At 42.4% G+C, this 16,568-nt stretch overlaps 1 protein-coding gene across 5 annotated transcripts in view; it reads right to left on the reverse strand.

Annotated features, from left to right (window-relative positions):
* Window positions 1–2,669: 2,669 nt before the first annotated feature.
* The window catches only part of arhgap12b (Rho GTPase activating protein 12b), a 122,119-nt gene continuing 108,220 nt past the window's right edge, over window positions 2,670–16,568 (reverse strand). For all 5 annotated transcript variants that reach the window (XM_038298219.1, XM_038298222.1, XM_038298220.1 and 2 more), the window contains 9 exons: window positions 14,970–15,074; window positions 14,790–14,888; window positions 14,603–14,705; window positions 14,338–14,457; window positions 14,154–14,252; window positions 10,985–11,062; window positions 10,765–10,899; window positions 7,254–7,359; window positions 2,670–3,157 (listed from right to left, as the gene is read on the reverse strand). In XM_038298219.1, coding sequence (XP_038154147.1) covers window positions 2,983–3,157; window positions 7,254–7,359; window positions 10,765–10,899; window positions 10,985–11,062; window positions 14,154–14,252; window positions 14,338–14,457; window positions 14,603–14,705; window positions 14,790–14,888; window positions 14,970–15,074 — 1,020 coding nt within the window. In that variant the 3' untranslated portion in view covers window positions 2,670–2,982. The remainder of the gene's footprint in view (window positions 3,158–7,253; window positions 7,360–10,764; window positions 10,900–10,984; window positions 11,063–14,153; window positions 14,253–14,337; window positions 14,458–14,602; window positions 14,706–14,789; window positions 14,889–14,969; window positions 15,075–16,568) is intronic.

Consider the following 16,568-nt stretch of genomic DNA (forward strand, 5'->3'; position numbering starts at 1 on the left):
CCTTCTCTTTCCTGCATTCATCTAAACAGAGATGCAGCCGATTTCTGATTGGTAGATTATTTAAAGGATCTGATAGAGTTCCAATTTATTTTAATAAACAACAACATAGGATGTAAAACTAACTCAAAAATCCTTTATTAATTGCACCAAAGAGAGTTCATATGATATTAAAGCTAGTTTTTTTATCTAGTATTAGTGATGACTTTAGTAACTGTAGCTAGCATTATTAAAGCAACAGAGCGTTCATCCATCCATCTTCTCCAATGTATTCCATCGAGGTTGCATCCTGGACAGGTTGCCAATCCATTGCAGGGCAACAAAGAGACAGAAATGCAACCATTCAAACACACATTGACACCTAGGGACAATTTAGAGACGCCAATGAGCCAAACATGGACTGTGGGAGGAAGCCGGAATACCCGGAGAGAACCCATATATACACAGGGAGAACATGCAAACTCCATGCAAAAAGGCTGGGAATCGAACCCAGAGCGTTTATTCTAGAGAACATAAATGTGCAAATATGCGCAAAAATGTGCTCTTTCTCACTCTGCTGCAGCCTGAATGAAAGATAATGGATTTTCTCTGATACATTTTTAAATATGTCAAAAATCCCTAAAACAGACAACTCTGGGAATTTTTCTTTCATAAATCGTTGCTAAACTGGTACTTTTTAAAAAATCTTTCCAGCACCACAACCTCTGGAACTGGTAAACATTTCTTGGCGCTAACTGGGTAAAAAGAAATAACCAGTATAATCAGAAGCTGGATATGGGCTAGAGCAAGAGAAAAATCAGGTGCTAACAAGTCAGAACTAATTGAGGTGCTAACAAGTCAGAGCTAATTCATGTGCTAACAAGTCAGAACTAATTGAGGTGCTAACAAGTCAGAGCTAATTCATGTGCTAACACGTTATGGCTAAATCATGTCCTTACTCATTACATCTAATCCAGCTGCTAAGACCTATTTTAGGTGCTAACATGTCAGATCTAATTCAGCTGCTAACAAGTCAGAACTAATTGAGGTGCTAACAAGTCAGAGCTAATTCAGGTGGTAACGAGTCAGAGCTAATTCATGTGCTAACAAGTTATGGCCAAATCAGGTCCTTACTCATTACATCTAATCCAGCTGCTAACAAGTCAGAGCTAATTCATGTGCTAACAAGTCAGAACTAATTGAGGTGCTAACAAGTCAGAGCTAATTCAGGTGGTAACGAGTCAGAGCCAATTCAGGTGGTAACGAGTCAGAGCTAATTCATGTGCTAACAAGTTATGGCTAAATCAGATCCTTATTCATTAAATCTAATCCAGCTGCTAACAAGTCAGAGCCAATTCAGCTGCTAACAAGTCAGAGCTAATTCAGCTGCTAACAAGGAAAAGCTAATTCAGCTGCTAACGAGTCAGAGCCAATTCAGGTGCTAACTAGTCTAAGCCAATTCAGGTGCTAACAAGTCAGAGCTAATTCAGCTGCTAACAAGGAAAAGCTAATTCAGGCGGTAACGAGTCAGAGCAAATTCAGGTGCTAACAAGTCAGAGCTAATACGGATGCTAACAAGTCAGTGCTAAGTCAGGTGCTAACAAATCAGAGCAAATTCAGGTGCTAACAAGCCAGAGCTCATAAGGGTGCTAACAAGTCAGAGCTAATACGGGTGTTAACAAGTCAGAGCTAATACGGATGCTAACAAGTCAGAGCTAATACGGGTGTTAACAAGTCAGAGCTAATACGGATGCTAACAAGTCAGAGCTAATACGGATGCTAACAAGTCAGAGCTAATACGGATGCTAACAAGCCAGAGCTCATAAGGGTGCTAACAAGTCAGAGCTAATACGGGTGTTAACAAGTCAGAGCTAATACGGATGCTAACAAGTCAGAGCTAATACGGATGCTAACAAGTCAGAGCTAATTCAGGTAATAAGTCAGATCTAGCACATTTCCTAATGAATCGGAGTCGTGTCAGACTTAAACCATGTAGAGATTATGTGATAGAAAATTGTTTTGGTCTCAAGTCTCCTTCTCTGTGCTCCTCTGCTGTTTTTACAGGGTTTTGTGGATTTTAAATAACTAGACTTGATTAGTTTGTCTCTTTTATTAGACATAGCGATTCACAAACAGCAGTTAGCCAGAAAAGTACATTCAAAATGTGCAGCTGACCATGCGCCAACACCTCACATACACCTGCAACGAACCAGCTCATCAGCGCGTTTTAATGTTTAAATGCACAATCTTTCACCAGTTTCACCATCAAAGCACACACACCTCAGACACAGAAACACAGTTTTTTGTTGTCTTTTTTTTTTTTTTTACAATTACATTCTGTACAAATCCTCTGAAATGTGTTGAAAGGCTCTTTTTTTAACACATCCGTTCAGCATCCGCCTCTGAACGCTCTTTATTATTAGCTTAATAACGGAGGAGATCCGCGATCTGGCCGTCCAGTTAGTCCAGGAGGAGAAGTCCGACAACGTTCAAGTGAGTTCATGGCTAACACTGTTAAAAACAGGAAACTGATCTGAACCATCAGACAGAATGGACCCGAGTCCAGAGAGGCAAAAAAACAAAAAACTCCGTTTGTCCCTGATCCGATCCCACCAGGAGTTAAAAAGGAGCAGCTGGTTCCGCTTTCAATGACTGGCCACAAAGATCCAGTGTATGTGTAAACGCTCAACATTCACCAACTCACACAGACGTCCGCACATCACCACGGCAACATTCTGAAAGCATGTCCGTCATCGGCCCGCTACTCGCAGCAGGAATGGCAACTGGAAAACAAAAAAAAAAGAAGGGGGGGGCAACGTCTATACATCTAATTTTATTTCCTGAACTCATCCCCAAATTCCTTGTAAGTGCAACACTTTTTTAAACGGTTCATTTTATTTATTTATTCTTTTATTCCTCCCGACTGCTCGCTCCGCAGCAAACAAACGGAAGAGAGGAAGAAGAGAGTCTGAGTTTGGGGGAACCCAGAGGAAGGCTCCTCCTCTTCTACCTCCCGAACACGCTCTCATACTCCAGTAGGATCAGCTCCACGATCTGGCTCTGGTAGACCATGTGGACGGCGATGTTGCCCGTCTCCGTCTCCGGCCGCAGCAGCGTGGGTCCGAACACGATGGCGACGCTCTGGGTGGTCATGCGGTTGGCCTCTCCGTGCTCTATCACTCTGTATGCGTGCGTGGGGAGAGAATCAGAGGCAGATCTTAGAGATTACATTTAAAAATGGCTTCAGGTGAGCGTGCTTTGGTGTGGCAGATTTAAAGCCGTTATGTGGAGAACGACGACATTCAGCAACAGCTTCAGGGCTTCAGATGGAGCGTGGAGACAAACGCACGCTGCGACGCTCCGGGCTCAAGCATAATAACCTTTTTAAATAGAATCTACATCCTTGCATGGAGCGGCACAAAAACAACTAGAAAATTTCTAAAGAAATTTTGAGGGGGGCCACCTACTGCCCGTCTGGGTAACTGGGCCAATACGGCCCTGGCAAGTGATGTCGGGGCTCCCCAGACCAACTGCTTACGCCTTTGAGGGCTGCTGAGGGACGGAAAGAGGGCTAGGTCATGGGCAAAGAGAGCTGTGTGCCACTTGTGCTGAAATCTGGGAAATAGACGTGCACAGCATATGATGCACAAGGGTAATATGGGTTGTCCATATTGAACCGCAGTGGGTAAAGCGCAGTTGGCGGGCTCCGCCCGCCCGCTTGGAGCCCTTGCAGCGATGAAAAAAATCACTAATGGCGGGCTCCGCCCGCCTGCTAAGAGCCATTGCAGTGATGAAATCACCAATGGCGGGCTTCACCCGCCTTCTAAGAGCCACTGCAATGATGAAATTACAAATGGCTATGAGCAATATGCCAGAATGTATGAGTGTGTATAAGGAAGAGGCTTTTATTCTGTAGAGTCCCTGTAGTCTTATTTTGAAAGTCTATCATGGATGTGCATCAAAAGAGGGGTCATGCCCAGCAGTGATATAGAATCCATTTCCAAATGTTAAATCACTGGTTTTCCATGTTATTAGGTGAATAGCTGCTGTATTACAGAGTAAATGGGAGACTTTTCTTGTGAAATTTGCTCTGGGGTGTGTTTTGAAAAGGTCACTAGAGTCTAATAAAAACAACCTGGAAGAGTTTGGGTCATAATGTTGAGCCATTTGCATCAATTATTGCATTAGTATAATCTAGAGGCTTTTATTTTGTAGGGTCCCTGGAGTCTTATTTTGAAAGTCCAACAGAGTTGTGTTTAGAGAAAATGTTCAGACCCAGCAATCATAGTTGATGACTTTCCAATCGTTAAATCACTCTTTTTCCATGTTATTAGGGCAGTAGATGAAGCGGAAATGGGAGGCTTTTATTTTGAAATTTGCCATAGGGTGTGTTTTAAACAGTCTCCTAGAGTCTATTCTCTAAAATGGGGTTGAGTTTGGGTCATAATGTTGAGCCATATAGGGCAATAAATATATGTAAAAAATATAGAGGCTTTTATTTTGTAGGGTCCCTGGAGTCTTATTTTGAAAGTCTATCAGTGTTGAGTGGCAAGGGAAGTGTCATGGACAGCAGTCATATAGTGTCCATTTTCCAATGTTAAATCAGTGCTTTCACCCTCCATTGGATTAATATGTGCTGTTTAAAACAGCAGAGGTAAAATCTGTTTGAAGCACGGTTACCTTGACAACGCTTAACGAGCCTGTCAGTGACAGAGAGAAAAGCGCAGCACTATCGTTCCTTAGCTCTCAGGCTTTTTTGAATGGGAGGAACAGCTGCTGAACAAACGACTGCTGAGCAAAAACCGTAATAGGTATTAGAAAAATTCTTTCAGTGAAAGCAACATCTATCCTTTGTCTCAGACTGGGGTAACCTTCATGTCTGTAGGTCTTTCACAACCCAAAACGAAGCACAAACAAAATGGCTGATCCCACCTGCTCCTCCCTTTGTTTAAACTGCAGCACCACACTCTGTCACCTTTAAGCTGCTATAGCACCCCTCCGAACAAACGACAGCTGAGTAAAAACCGTAAAAGGTATCTGAAAAATTATTTTTATCTAAGCTAAAGCTATATCTTGTCTTCAATTGGAGTAACTTTCATGGCTGTAGGTCATCTACAACCTGAATGGGAAGAGAAAGAATAAGAAAAAACGGTTCCTCAGTCCTTAGCTTCTAACTGAGCTAGCTGCAGCAACACACTCTCACTCACCTTTAAGCTGCTAAAGCCCCCCTCCGAACAAAGGACTGCTGAGTAAAAACCATAAATGATATCTGAAAAATTATTTTTATCTAAGCTACAGCTATATCTTTACTTCAATTAGAGTAACCTTCATGTCTGTAGGTCTTTCACAACCCAAAACGAAGCACAAACAAAATGGCTGATCCCACCTGCTCCTCCCTTTGTTTAAACTGCAGCACCACACTCTGTCACCTTTAAGCTGCTATAGCACCCCTCCGAACAAACGACTGCTGAGCAAAAACCGTAAAAGGTATTAGAAAAATTCTTTCAGTGAAAGAAACATCTATCCTTTGTCTCAGACTGGGGTAACCTTCATGTCTGTAGGTCTTTCACAACCCAAAACGAAGCACAAACAAAATGGCTGATCCCACCTGCTCCTCCCTTTGTTTAAACTGCAGCACCACACTCTGTCATCTTTAAGCTGCTATAGCACCCCTCCGAACAAACGACTGCTGAGTAAAAACCGTAAAAGGTATCTGAAAAATTATTTTTATCTAAGCTAAAGCTATATCTTGTCTTCAATTGGAGTAACTTTCATGGCTGTAGGTCATCTACAACCTGAATGGGAAGAGAAAGAATAAGAAAAACGGGTCCTCAGTCCTTAGCTTCTAACTGAGCTAGCTGCAGCAACACACTTTCACTCACCTTTAAGCTGCTAAAGCCCCCCTCCGAACAAATGACTGCTGAGTAAAAACCATAAATGATATCTGAAAAATTATTTTTATCTAAGCTACAGCTATATCTTTACTTCAATTAGAGTAACTTTCATGGCTGTAGGTCATCTACAACCTGAATGGGAAGAGAAAGAAAAAAAAAAACGTTTCCTCACACCTGAGCTTCTAATTGAGCTAGCTGCAGCAGGACACTGTCACCCAGCTTTCTGGTGCTTAAAATGTCCTCCGAACAAACGACTGCTGAGCAAAAACCGTATGAGTTATTCAAAAAATTCTTTCACCGTGAGCGTCAGCCATCCTTCGACTCCAACTATGCCAACTTTGGTGTATGTGTGTCTTTCAGAACAATATTTATGACGAGTTTAAAACACATAATGTCATTCGTTTTTCTCCCCTCTGCTGTTCCAAAACCAATGAAAAACGGCTCTGATTTTCATCGACTTGAGGTCGGTCTGGAGGGTTTTTAAGGAAAAGTATTAATCCTACCGTAATTCCGAAGACATTGTGTGGGTCCAGAGATTTCAGTCTACAAACTGACCAAAAATGGTGACTCTAGCTATAAATATGTGGCCGTGAGGGCGAGTTTAAAATGTTTTTTGGTCTTAAAAAAACGGCTGCCTCACACTCTAGCTTTTCAGTCTCTCCACTCTAGAAGGGTGGATTTTGCTAAAACTTTGTGGCGCTTGAGGTCTGATTATACAAAAACCGTAGCAGTTATCAACATACCGTCTTCAGTTTTAGATAGATGACGGATTTATCTACAAACTGAGCTTTAAACTGTTTTTCTACGTGAATTTATGCCGACACAGTGAAGCGCTGTTTTTTATGCTTTTTTTTACCTCTCCCCATTCATTTCCTATGGGATTTTTTTGCGACGTTTTCGCTAATAATTGGCGAACCTTCGGACTAATGAGAAAGTTTTATACAAGCACACATCACCCCATTGGTCCCGACGCGTGTGCCAACTTTGGGCCCGATCCGACGAATGGTGCGTGACTAGTTACACGCCGAAGTTTTTAGGGGACGAGGAGAACTATAAGCTATAATAATAATACGCGGAATAAATATGTGCAATAGTAATAGGTGGGCCATGCCTTCGGCATGTGGCCCCCCTAATAACATAATCATGGAAGAAAAAAGCTGATTAAATCCGCCTGAATGTCACGCTATAAATTTCACCGCTTCATAGGAGCTGAATTACAGCAAAGGCGGCGCCATGTAAATGCAAATCAGCGCTAAGCAAATGTCATTGTGAACGTAGGATGTAGCTGGTGGCTAAGAATGGATCAGAACCTGCAGATGGAAACAACCCACCGCTCCGTGTTTATTTTAGACATCAGAGGTGATGGCGTTGGCGGCGTCTTACCTGCGCAGGTGTTTGAACAGAGCCTGCATTGTGTCATGATTGGGTTTCGGCAGCTTCTTGATCAAGTCTTTGACTGAATTCAGTCGCTGCTTGTAGTCGGAGCATTCTGAGGAAAATCACAAGAGAGGAAATGAGTCAACAGCGCCCTCTGGTGGGCAGACATGGAAAATTCAAGTCCAGAAAGTTAAAAAAGGCCTTTTTTCACTTTAATTATGTTTACTTAAGGCTGATTTATACTCAGAAACCAGGTTGTCTGTGTGTGTGTCGCAATGAATGCAAATGTGCCCCCGCCCCAGTTGCAGACACTCTGCTGCACCTCTCCAAAATTGTAGGTGTCCGCCGACAGGAAGCCTCTGATTGGTCAAATCTACATCTGCTCCACTCTATGCGTATTTCCTGTTTGGTTCCTTACCGGCCTATTTTGTTCGTATGGCCGCCATTGTGGAAAACGACTCATGAAGATGGACCAGATAGAAGAGCGAGGTGCGTGAGAACGCTGGCACCTTTTTCCACCTGGTTCCCCGCTCTTTTTGGTCCTCATGTTCCTCCGTTGTCGGACAAACTTGCCCCCACTTCCTCACCGCTTTGGCCGTGTCTAGACCCACAGCTAGTTCCTGATTGGCCCTCTGGCGCTGTGTCGTGGAACGACAGCGCAGACCACGCTTCAATATTGGGCATAAATCAAACACATCTGCATCATGCCTGCAACACGCTCACTAGAGACTGACATTTTTTCGGGAATCCCACGGGTCACGGGATTCCCGTGGGATTCCTGTGGGATTGGAGTCAGTATTAGTAACGATCACGTGATTGGGACGGTACAGGATTAAACATTAACGGGAGCAGATGGGAGCAGGAGCAAACCAATAGTAACTAAAAAAAACTAGGATCGATGCCCAAAAATAAAATAAAATGGAAAGAAAAAAAATCCAGTACTGGCGCCGCCATTTTGTAGTTTTTTTCCTTGAAGCCTACACTATAATGCGAGTCAAAAGAACTACATGACCCAAAAACCAACAGTGCTTCGGCTCTGAGTTTTTCACCCGTGCTCAAAAACAACAATGGAGGGACCAAGAATGGGAGTGGGAGTAATTTCACCAGGAGTGGGACGGGTCAGGATTTAGATTTCTACTCTGGCCCGGGATCGGGACGGGACACAATTTTTTTCTGTGGGAGTGGGACGGGACAGGAGTGAAAATCCACTCCCATGTCAGTCTCTAACGCTCACTGCGACACACTGCTGCGTGAGAATAACCAGCCCTTTAACCTGGGCCCCGTGCCATAAAAAATGGCTGTCCTACCCCAAGTACGTAGCACATACTCTGGCCGTTTCTCAATATGCGTTCTTGAGCGTTCTCGTGTGCTCGTGACACGTCATCAGCCTCAGCCCGAGTACCGTTCCAATTCTCGAGAACGCCAGATCGAGAACGCATCAAATCCCCGGATGTTGTTCTCACCCAGCCCTCTTTATCGAGCATGCATCAGAGCAGACTTGTGCGTTCTTCAGACTGACCGCTTCCCCAGAATGCCCCGCGGCCGCAGCTTGATTCCAGACAGCGCTCACAGTGGTAAGTTAAACATTCCCTTTTCTGCTGCTGTTGTTCTTCAAAAGTACGTTTTGAAATCGTTTGAGGCGATAACATTATACATTGAAGCCTCCCTGTGTGGCCTGTTTACAGAGTTAGTGCGAAATAAAAAAAAAAAAAAGTCCGACGTTGAGCGTACCAGAGTGACCAGAAGACCTCCGAGGGTAACCGCAGCCAGGGCTAATGTTACCCCGACTGTAGTGCACTTCTCTCGGTCTAGTTATGTGTGAACTACCGCTCGTTCTGACAACTCCCAACAAAGAAATTCCCGCCATTGCTGGTTTTATACCCACGGTTCGGTAATTTTTTTTTATGTTTTTTAAGCTTTAGAAATTAAAAATATTGTTTTCAAAATGTTTTGTGTAGGGAATAAATAGTTTTGACTGTTAAAGAAATGCTAAAGAACGTTGCATGTGATGACGTCTTCAAGTCCGATCTTCCTGCGTTCTCGCCAAGAACGGACTTGACGAGAACGCAAGTACGTACTCGCGTTCTCGTGAATTGAGAAACGGCCTCTGAGTGGTTCCACCCTCTTTTCTTTACTCTCAAATGTTGGCTCAGAACAGCCGATTTCAATCAGGTAACTAAACTTAGCAACAATAAATATTTGAGTTTAGTACGAAAAAATAAGAAGCCCTAATTAATGGAATACAGATATGTTGATTAACCATGGCAACAGCAGGACAGCAGCCTCTAATATAGGCCGCTTCTCAATTCACAAGAACGCGAGTACAGACTCGTGTCCTCACCAACCGTGTTCTTGAGAAGAACACAGGAAAGTCTGGACTCTGGGAGAACGGTAGCATCTAGCATAAATATGGGTCAGTTGGAACAGAATTGCACTCGTGACGTCATCACACGTTTGGCTCGTCTGGAGCTGCATTTCACCTCCTGTCAATAGTCTCTAGATAATAATAAATTCTTACTTTTTTACATTTACATTCCCCATCAGAGCCAGCGGTCCTTCACACACGGCTACGCAGAGAGAGAGGGCTGCTGCAGACGAGCTAACGTTAGCTGTAGTAGCGTTAGCTCCACTGGTGCAGCTCAGAAGGTTTATTAATGGAATAGAAGCAGGTACATTGGAGATGATGGTACAGATAATGAGGTTTATATTTGGTTTTTTAGAAATATGTATATGGATGTGTGGTTATATGGTAAAGAACGCACACAGGTTTCATACACACTGGATGAAAGGATTAATGGTGGATGCTATTTTGTGCCACCGAACCACCCAGAAGCGTGGAAAACACAACTTGTTCAGCTACGTGGAATGAGAACTACGAAATGAACAGATGCATCATGGGTAATGTGGTACTAAACTAACTGATGGACTTTTAACATTAGCCCTGGCTGCCGTTAGCCTCGGAGCTCCACTGGTTTCTGCGATCCTTTGAATTTCGGAAATTTATTTTGCATGCTGGGACAGCTGTCAATCTAAACAACGGGCAAGTCTGCTCTGATGCATGCTGGGTAAATAGGGAGGGGCGAGAACAACATCCGGGGACTTGATGTAAGTTAGATATAAGTTCAAGATTTAGAAATAAATGTAGAATCTAAAAGATACATGATGTTAATTGCTAAAGATAGTTTCTCTTGATTTATGCAGGTAAGTAAAACATTTTACTGTTGGAATAAGATAGAAAATAAAAATTTTAAACAAAAAAAATGGATGTATCATCTTATTTCAGGTGCATAACATCAAATTAGTTTAATTAAAGAGCAGAAATACACAGATCATCGTATTTAGCTCCTCAGATTAAAGGCAAATACAATCATTTTAATAAATATTTACTGTTGCAGAAGGCTATAAATGAATTAGATGCTCTATAAAGCTCTGACTCTGTAGATCAGTTTCCCTCCTGTCTGTGTGATTGTAGTGAGGACTCTGTGTGCGTTGCTGCTATTTAACATCAAACACTCACTGATGGCGTTGACAAAGTCACCGAAGGATCCGTACGTGAAGAGCGGCTCAGGAAGCTCCCTGAAGAACATCTTCAGAGCTCCGGTGGTGACGTGGATGTCCTCCCACTTGCTGTCGTTCAGGTCCACCTTCTCATCTGACACAGGGAGGAGACGATCAATATTCAACCTCTGATCGCAGGCAAGGCGTGATCCAGCTAGCGGAGGGTCGGCCAGCCTTACCGTGATTCACGGCGAAGCGGAGCTTCTGGATCACCGCCAGGTTCCCACTCACTCTGTAGAGGCCGTCCACACTGAGACCTGCAGAGGTGGAGGTGGGGCAACAAGTCAGAGTGGAGCTGAACCTACTCAGAAACCGATCTGCTGATTATTCCGTTTCTTAAATAGCAGCGAATTTATCACTGCTCAGTTAGAGGGACATCAACATGTTGCTACTTTCAGCCCAGAGCGTTCTGATGGTGAGTATTTTTAATCCTTTCAAGCAAAGGTGGAAAGCTGGAAGGTTTTCATTAAAGAAATACACAGAGATCATTTTTTTATTTTAAAGTAGAAGATATGCAAAATCTTCCTGCAAACATTAAAGGACCTGAGCTTCCTCAGGAAGTCCAGTCTGCTCTGTGTCTTACTGGAGATGTATGGAAGCAAATTGTTACCATATTTAAAATGAAAAAGCATTTCCAGAAACGTCAGCAGCAGCTCCTCTTCAAGTCCTTGCTCACTAGGATGATTGATTACTAATTTTATTTATGAGTCAAACAATGCAGCCATATTTCTAAGATGAAACAGGCATTTCTGGAAATGCTTTTTCATTTTCAAATTTTACATTTCAAATTGAATTTTGGTATATATTTGCTGGCGTACATTTTGAAAAATAAATCTCATACGTCTTTTTCTTCTTTATTTTAATTAAGTAAAAGGATGAGCGGTGTTGAAGAAGAAAATGAAAATGCAAAGAGGATTATTGATCACTAATTTAATTTATGAGCCAAACAATGCAGCCACATTCTAAAAATGAAAAAGCATTTCTGGAAATGCTTTTTTCATTTTAAATATGGTAACGATTTGCTTCCATAGAGATGCAACTGTGAAGCTTAGGGAAGCAAAGGGGAGAAGCCATGCAGAGGTTTCCCCCCTTTTCCTTCTGGACATTTAAATGTTTGCAAACCAAAAGGTTAGTATTACTAAGCAATAGCTAACATTTATTCCTTCTTTAAAGGAAAAGTTAACTTATATTCAGAATTCAAACTTATGAAAGTTCTTTAAATATTAAATTATTCCATCCTGTTCAATAAATGATCAGTGTTTTTAATAAAGAGTAATTTCCATGTGAATGTGCTTTACTGGAGGCATCCATGTTTGTCAAAGAACACTACTGCCACCTACTGGTTTGTGACGTCATGGTGCGGTATCGGCTGTTGATCAAGTCCCAGTGCTGTATCTGGTGTTTGTCACAACGCGCTATTATCCAAGTCATCTTGAAAACATTCTTCTTCCAAATGTTGGCTACATATTACGGGTTTTTTCTCTGGCCAGAAGTTCGATGGCAAATCCTCCCTCTTCAAGTTGGCGATCCAACGACCAACCCGTCCGTGGAGGATCAGGAATCAGAAAGGTGGAATAACTCTTTTTTTCACTTTTACCCGATGTATTCCAGCATCCAGCTGCCATGCACGTGGGCATTGTCAGTTTCACTATAGCTCTGGTGAATTTCAATGGTGAAGTCCTCTGGAAATCTTCAATAATTGTTGTTGATTGCAGATGTGTCTAGTAGTTCCCATTAATTTAGCTTGTAAAGCGGGGAGAATGGCGCTAGGCTTACCGCACCGTGACGTCACTGCCGGAAGATGGCAGGAGGGAGGGGTTACTATATTTGGGGAAAAATGGCCGCTCCCAAACTCAGTGATCCCAACGAAAAATATTATTTATTTTTTTTTACTAATTAATGCTAAATTCATTAAATCGCTGCGGACGTATTAGTTTTTAGGTATAGATAATGATCCATTGGTTATTCTTTGATGACTGAAATATAAAGTATGCCATTAAAGTGTAAAATGTGCAATTAAATAACTAATTATCCAAATAAATAATTAAAAATAAATTTAAAATGATCAATCAAATAATCTAATATTATTAAAATATTAATATACAATGTGTCTCCAGACTGTGGCATTGTTATTTTGAGGTTACAGGCAGGAATGTCTGGGAAACCTTAAAGGAAAATAGACTGGGAGCATCTTTTTGCTCTTAACTTTTCAGAAACAGCAAACATGAATTTGCACTGCAGCGCTGACTCACTGTGTTTATCAGTGCATTTTCTTCTAAGGAGTTCCAATCTACAGATTCAGTTCCCTCAAAAAACCACTAGGTGTCATACTAGAGCTGCAGAGTCCAGTTTTATATAAAAATAAGCATCAACTAAATGGATGTTTTCCAAAGCGGAGAATAAGAAACAGAGATAAGGAAATGTGGATGTATGCAGGCCAGCTTAATCTTTAGGTTTTAAAGCAGCTAATTCAAGGTTTAACTTCTAGATTTCGAATCATTCAATTCAGGACCAGCAGATTCCTAAACAGCTTTGTTGGAATAATTATGCATAAGATACTTAATGTTTGTTCTTATGATGTATAATGTGTGACATATTACTGTTCCAGAGAGGTGTTGCACAAATAGTATTGCTCAAGCTTAACGAAGCCAGGAGGTTCTTGGACCATTTGACCGCAAGACATTTAAAGACAAATTTACCTGTTCATTGAGGCTGCAAATTGAATTGTATTTCTTGTTTCCTATACCTTAAGCGCAACCTCAGCTTGTGTAACTAGGGACTCCCCCTCTGACTTTAATAAATAGCGAGGAGAAAGCTGAAGACCGGCAGAGTGGGGTGGAGATGTACCTGCACGGTCTTTTCCTACTCTCCTCGCGAGTAAAAAGAATTCTGACTCTGTGCCTTTATTTCCTTGTTCTCCAAAAAGCACTGAAAGTTGAAAACTGTAACTCATATAGTCTATGTTTAGATTTGATCACCATGTTTACTTTTTATCACTGCTGCACCGCTGTACTGAACAAAATTTCTTTTTGTATACACCCTCTGTGAACAAAATGACAATAAAGTCTGTCTAAGTCTAAGATATAAAGCCTGTAAGAGAATAAAATAGTTTGGCAATTAAAGTCTTAAACACAACAGGATGGGTTGTTTTCTAATGGCTGTAGCGTTCAGCTAAAGTCAACAAGATCTCCTTATAGAAACTAAAGAGATAATCTGGTTTCCTACACAGTTAGCTTACATCCTGCTTAGAATACGTTCCAACTGATCGTAGAGATAGATGTTCCTCTCTAGATGTAGTCTAAACACATCAGGAGGAACTTCAGATGAATTCAACTGAGGTGTCTGTACCTGTGTTCTCCACGTGGTCGATGCACATCTTGACAAAGTTGGGCACGGACGTGTTCTCCCGCTGACACAGACTGCTCAGACTGCAGCCAAACACCTGGTCTGTGGACAGAAGGACACTAGCTTATAGCGGCATGGCGGAGGACTGCACGGCGTTACGAGGTTCTGAGGATCCGTTCCGGCTCACCTTTGATGTATCCTTTGTCTCTGACAGCCTGATAAGTTGGACGCCTTATGAGGAACTTCTTGAGCTTCATCCTGGTCTTCTTCTGGTCCGATGAGTCCATGCTCACAGAGTTCTTCATCACTAATGGCACACAGGGGGGCGGTAAGAGGAACAAGGGAGGTAATGATCAGCTTTTTATCTGGACAATATGGCTGATTATGGAAAAACGGGCCAATTAAACTCATTTGACCGGTGGGACGTAAGCTAACAGCTCAGATGGACTCACTTCTGTGTTTCTTGGAGTCCCGATGGTCCTTCTCTTTGTCCTGTTTCTCTGCCCCCGGAGACTCTGGCATGTCTTCTTCAATGGCTTCATCGGACTCCCAAGCCTGGACCACCAGAGACATTGGGTTTTACCAAAACGGGTGTCAGCTCGGACTGAAAGGTGGACTCGGATATAGAAAGGTACTCACATGAGTGTTGATGGTCTCGGTTAGGGCCCGGTACCAGTCATTGATGACGCTGTCGATCTCAGACTGGATCAGCAGCTCTGTCCCCTGACGGGTCTTCAGCTGAAAGGTGGAAAAACCATCTTAGGTCAAACGGCTTACAAACACAAACGAGAAAAAAGCAGCGGCGCTTGCAATCGATACCTCGATGACGTGTTTCTTGCTGGACTTCTCCTTGGAAGCCCACTCCACCGAGGCGCCGCGCAGATCAACCGTGAACTCGGGCTTGGACTGATTACTGCCAAATTTCTGGAATGGACAGTTTAGGTACATTGAGAATGAAAACTAGATGTCATATTACAGAACATGCTGGCTTTTTTAATGATTTAGTCCAGTTAGAGACAAAGAAACAGGATTAGGGAAGCGTTTCAGTCCAACGTGGGATGCAGCTGCTCAGGATATTAAAGGAATAGTACACCCAAAACATGATTACCCTTCATTTTCTACTCACCCCCATGCTGAACAACACTTTGGAGTACTTTTTTGATATCTCAAATGCATCTGGAGATCTGGGAGGCTTCTTGCTGTCTGCTGACATTCAAATAATGGAGGTCTATGGCGCCCGAGGCAGAAAGGTCCATAAAAGTCCACAAAAAACGTGTCAATATTCCTCCATACTGCTCGTCCAATGTATTCCAAGTGTCCTGAGTGGGTAGCGTCCAGAATTTACTCGAAACGAAGTCATTTAGAATGTTTTTAGAGCATAAACAGTAGTGTATAGGATTTCCTGAAAGCGCGCGCCTGCACGTTCATGACGCTACGGAAGCCGGCAGACCAAACCAGATGAAAGTGCGCTTTCAGTGTCTGCTCTGCCGATAATGCAAGCGTACAAGAAGAAATGTGCTGTTTACCTGTGCAAAGAAAGAAACAACGAAAGAAAAATGTCTGAGGACTTCAGTGTTGAGGAAGAGCATGAGTTCTTTGCCGAGCTGAATGCGCACTTTCGTCGGGTTTGGTCTGCCGCTGTTTCCGTAGACTCGTGAACGCGCTTTTAGGAAATCCTATACACTACTGTTTATGCTCTAAAAACATTTTAAATGACTTCGTTTCGAGTAAATTCTGGACGCTACCCACTCAGGACACTTGGAATACATTGGACGAGCAGTATGGAGGAATATTGACACGTTTTTTGTGGACTTTTATGGACCTTTCTGCCTCGGGCGCCATAGACCTCCATTATTTGAATGTCAGCAGACAGCAAGAAGCCTCCCAGATCTCCAGATGCATTTGAGATATCAAAAAAGTACTCCAGAGTGTTGTTCAGCATGGGGGTGAGTAGAAAATGAAGGCTAATCATGTTTTGGGTGTACTATTCCTTTCATGTTCCAGACAGATCAAACAGGATCACCAGACGGAGGAAGAAATATTTCCTCCGTATCTCACATTAATCTTTATTGCCACTAAGAGAGGAGTTTTCAACACCAGGGGTCCGTTTCATGAAGCAGGTTTTCTGAAAACTCCAACTTTTCTAAACCTGAAATAAGAGAAACTGAGTTTTCCGTTTCTGTTGCCATGGTAACATTCTCCCCAGAGCTAACCTGGCCAGTAGCAGGTTATGTTTAGTAAACTCGGATTTTCCTCCGTCTCAGCTCTCCTTACAGCCAATCCCGTTGTTTTAGTTCCTGATTTGGTCCCATTTTTGTCGTCGATTTGTCATAAAATAAATTATTTACTAGGTCTTTTAGACACATTAAGTTCTATTATGATCTTATTGAAGGATGCTCGGCAAAATGTTAAAAAGTT

This window comes from Cyprinodon tularosa, unplaced genomic scaffold (genome assembly GCF_016077235.1).
Source record: "Cyprinodon tularosa strain WSP-4 unplaced genomic scaffold, ASM1607723v1 ctg402, whole genome shotgun sequence".
Taxonomy (NCBI): Eukaryota; Metazoa; Chordata; class Actinopteri; order Cyprinodontiformes; family Cyprinodontidae; genus Cyprinodon; species Cyprinodon tularosa.